Here is a 5000-nt window from a genome sequence, read left to right as displayed (position 1 = left end):
TTTTATAATCTATCTTTCTTTCAAACTGTCTATTAATTACTTAATCTGTTTTTCTATCTATCTATCTATCTATCTATCTATCTATCTATCTATCTATCTATCTATCTATCTATCTATCTATCTATCTATCTATCTAATTATATATCAATCATCTTGCCTTTTATAAACTATCTGTCTTTCAAACTGTCTATTAATTACTTATTCTTTTTTTATCTATCTATCTATCTATCTATCTATCTATCTATCTATCTATCTATCTATCTATCTATCTATCTATCTATCTATCTATCTATCTATCTATCTATCTAATTATATATCTATCATCTTCCCTTTTATAAACTACCTTTCTTTCAAACTGTCTATTAATTACTTATTCTTTTTTTTATCTATCTATCTATCTATGTATCTACCTATCTATCTATCTATCTATCTATCTATCTATCTATCTATCTATCTATCTATCTATCTATCTATCTATCTATCTATCTATCTATCTATCTATCTATCTATCTATCTATCTATCTATCTACCCCAAAGCAACACAAAGAGTGCTCCATATGTAAACAAGTATTTATTTGCAGAAATATCTTTCTCGTGGAAAAAAAAAATATATACTTTAATATAAATCTTTGTATCTGAAACAAGGGGGATCAGCAGAGGAGGCTGTCAAAGCCCGACAAGACACCCTATATTTAATCATATATAGTACAAAGTTGCAGACAGTGTTCTGAGTTCTCTTGGACCAGCAAGGCTCAGGACAGCATGATATATACAAGGCCATGGAGTTAAATATAAAAATGGGATCATTAGGTATATACATTTGGTCTCTTCTCTTGGATATGCTTATATAGTCTTTAGAAGTTCTTGTCATCATAAGGTGAGATGTCCCTTCCTGCAGGGGCTGTCTATAGGCTCCTTCCCTAAGGTCATGATGCCGTGGTCCCACATAGGCGACTTGAGCCCACCACCTCTTTGAGGTCATTTTCAGGTTTTCCAGCCACCATAAACGGCCATGTCTGTCAGAGAAAGGAAACAAGTACAAATGAGTTGAATGTTCCTAGCATCCAAGGAGACAGCTCTGCTATTGCTGGGAATCAGGCTAGGCAATCCAGCCCGTTAATATAACAGACCTCCACAGACAGTCATTGTATATATGTCTGCTTATAGGAATATACCATGTACATGGAGGATTACATCCAGTCTTGTGTGGGATGAAGACCCTGACATGAAGGGATTAGTCACACAGCAGATAGAAGCCCTGATTCATGGAAATACATTTATCACACACTAGCTTCCAGGCACTATACTATCTGTATCTGCTCAGGGACAAGGCAGGCTAATCACCTAAGTATCTGTATGTTAGTTGCTTTTATTTCAAAGAATCCCTGCATTACTACAAGGAATACATCATATTTATAGCAGTTCAAAATCCAGGGGTGGCCACTAACCTTATCAAGCTTTTTTCGTTTTTTTATATATATATATATATATATTCTATATTTTTTTATGCAATTTTAATACTCCGGTCAGGTTTTTATATCTAGTTTAATATATTGAAAAATAGCAAAAACCACAACAAATATATTGATACTAAAAATAATAATAACTACTGCTGAACAACAACAAATACTACCACTACTGCTACCACTACTATTACTATTATCATTAGTCCTAGTATTGTTTATTTGCTGTGGTTTAACAGTATTTAATATGATCATTATTTGTGATTGTTTTAAAGTAGTTAGTAGTAGCAGCATTACTATTAGTATTTGTTGTTTTTCAGCAGTAGGTATTATTATTATTATAAATAATAATAATAATAATAATAATAATAATAATAATAATAATAATAATAATACCTACTGCTGAACAACAAATACCAATGCTAATAGCAATGCTGTTGCTGCTACTGATACTGACTACGTTTAAACAGCAACACATAATAATAATAATACTAATAATAATAATAATAATAATAATAGTAATAATAATAAATTAACAACACAAATGAATTATAACGGTTAAACAGCAACAAATACAGAATAATATTATTTTGTTTTATCTATCTATCTATCTATCTATCTATCTATCTATCTATCTATCTATCTATCTATCGATCTATCTATCGATCTATCTATATTTATTTATTATTATTAATATTATTATTATTATTATTATTATTAATAATAATAATAATAATAATAATAATAATATATTTTTATTAATAATGCTGCTGCTACAGCTACTGACTGCATTCATACAGCAACAAATAATAAGAAGTAATTATATATATATATATATATATATATATATATATATATATATATATATATATATATATATATATATATATATATATATATATATATAAAAAACAATAATTCCGGTTAAAAAACAACAAATACAAAATAATATTAATTGTCATTGTTTTTGTTGTATTATTTTATATTAATCATATATATATATATATATATATATATATATATATATATATATATATATATATCTATATATATATATATAGATATAGATCTATCTATCTATCTATCTATCTATCTATCTATCTATCTATCTATCTATCTATCTATATATATATAGATATATATAGATATATAGCTATATATATATATATATATAGATATATAGATATATATTATAGTAATTTTAATTACGGTTAAACAACAACAAATACAATATAATGTGAATTGTTATTATTATTATGATTATTATAATTATTATTATTATTTTTTTATATTGTAATGTTCCACGACTGTTTCTTTTTTTCCATTTATATCTTATTGCTGGTTTTGTTATACATTTTCGCATTTCAGTGTAATTAAAATATTGTCTCGCAGATTTGTTAAAAATCTAATTTTGTGATCCTGCTTTTAATGAAAATAAAGGTTGTACATCGTGTAACTTTCTTACTTAATTAAGGGAGTGGGATGTATGTTGTGCTGATAAAGATAAAATTCCTCCCTTGCAAAAAAAAAAAAGTAAAAAGTAAAAAAAAAAGAAGAAAAGTCCTAACAGCTTCATAATTTACAGCCGGGGAGATAAGAGAAGAGTTATATCTACAGACTGCAGCTCTGCAGAAATAGCATTCTTACAATGATACTTACAATACTCAGCTTGTATCTGTCAGCTGTCTTTCCTCCTATCTGGTATTGATAATTAAGTGATCACCTATAGATGATCTGTAGATAAAATCCATACAATATACATAAAAGTTGCTCCCTTATAGGACACTTACCAGGTTGACAGGATGGATATATCCATTCTCATACTTGTCATTGGCTAGTATCTGTCTCAGATGAGCAATATAGCTTGATGCCAGCCTGAGGGTGTCCAGCTTGGAGAGCTTAGTGTCCGCTGGTACCCAGGGTAAGGTAGTCTTGAGTCTGGAGAAAGCTTTGCTGAGTACCCTCATCCTGGCTCTCTCCCTGGCATTGGCAGCATTCCTCTGGACCTGCTTCCCTTCATGGTTAACCCCACCCAGTGGACTTTTCTTGCGTGGGGCTTTCCTCCTCTTTCCTGTAGCTCCTCTGCCTTTCTTGGGAGAGTCATTGTCACAGTTGGAACTTTCCTCGTTGCTGTCATTTGAAATCCCAAACTCTTTACTAGAATCCAGTTTGATGCCATCACATCCCAACATTTCCACCTCCTGGAAGTCCTCCACATCACTCAGAGAGCCAGTAGACATGGTCTGCACACTGACTTGCTTGCCCCTTCTTCTTCCCTTTAGGGATCAAGGTGTAAATGCACAATAAAGGGGATGTGTTTGGTGAACAATTTTCAGTGGACACGCCTGTTCCAGTGTTAGTCTTAGGGAGAGAGCTGAGGAATTTCATGTGGACAGTAGTCATTTATTTATTGGATGGAGGGCGGGTCGGGGCTGAGCCTAATGATACAAGGAGGAGACATTCTCCCTAAAGATCTTCTCCCTCTCTTCTACCAGCCTATGGCTTCCTCCCACTAGTCATCACTTACTAGCACATTACATTCCTGGAGCTAGCACACTCCATGCTATTCACTTTATCACTTGCATTGCAACTACTTAACATTTTAATAAACGAAATTATTATTAATCAAAATACATGTGTTTAAATCACACCTACTGCTGAACTAGCTTGCAAAACTGCATTAATGAATGATCTCTCTCTCTCTCTCTCTCTCTCTCTCTCTCTCTCTCTCTCTCTCTCTCTCTCTCTCTATATATATATATATATAGATATATATATATATATATATGATGTGCACACAGAGAGATCATTATTATTATTATTATTATTATTATTATTATTATTATTATGATGATGCAGGTGTTTTATATAGATATATATTTATCTATATCTATCTATATCTATCTATCTATCTATCTATCTATCTATCTATCTATCTATCTATCTATCTATCTATCTATCTATCTATCTATCTATCTATATATATATATACAAATATATAGATAGATATAGATAGATATAGATAAATATATATCTATATATATATATATAAAAATCCTGCATAATAACAATAATAATAATGATCTCTCTGTGTGCACATCACATATATATATATATATATATATATATATATATATATATATATATATATATATATATATATATATATAGATATATATAGATATATATATATAGATATAGATAGATATATATATATGATGTGCACACAGAGAGATCATTATTATTATTATTATTATTATTATTATTATTATTATTATAATGCAGGATTATATATATATATATATATATATATATATATATATATATATATATATATATATATATATATATATAGATAGATAGATAGATAGATAGATAGATAGATAGATATAGATATAGATAAATATATATCTATATATATATATATATATATATATATATATATATATAAATCCTGCATAATAATAATAATAATAATAATAATGATCTCTCTGTGTGCACATCATATAAGCACAGTAGTAGCAGACACAGGGGTTG

General features: G+C 29.0%; 1 protein-coding gene across 1 annotated transcript; it reads right to left on the bottom strand.

The window, feature by feature from the left end:
• Positions 1-556: 556 nt before the first annotated feature.
• TCF21 (transcription factor 21) lies at positions 557-3854 on the bottom strand. Its single transcript, XM_040347503.1, has 2 exons — positions 3254-3854; positions 557-1016 (listed from the first exon to the last, which is right to left on the bottom strand). The coding sequence occupies exons 1-2, from the start codon at positions 3701-3703 to the stop codon at positions 927-929; spliced, it is 540 nt and encodes a 179-aa protein (XP_040203437.1). The 5' UTR covers positions 3704-3854; the 3' UTR covers positions 557-926.
• Between the last annotated feature and the right edge of the window lie 1146 nt (positions 3855-5000).

This window comes from Rana temporaria, chromosome 4 (assembly GCF_905171775.1).
Source record: "Rana temporaria chromosome 4, aRanTem1.1, whole genome shotgun sequence".
Classification (NCBI taxonomy): domain Eukaryota; kingdom Metazoa; phylum Chordata; class Amphibia; order Anura; family Ranidae; genus Rana; species Rana temporaria.
This window is presented reverse-complemented; position numbering and strand designations above follow the sequence as displayed.

What these genes read in the sequence shown, in the direction of transcription:
- TCF21 (XM_040347503.1), bottom strand. Translation starts at nt 3,703, where the DNA reads ATGTCTACTGGCTCTCTGAGTGATGTGGAGGACTTCCAGGAGGTGGAA. An exon ending in ATATCCATCCTGTCAACCTG is followed by an intron (nt 1,017 to 3,253) that starts GTAAGTGTCCTA and finishes TTTCTCTGACAG; the next exon opens with ACATGGCCGTTTATGGTGGC.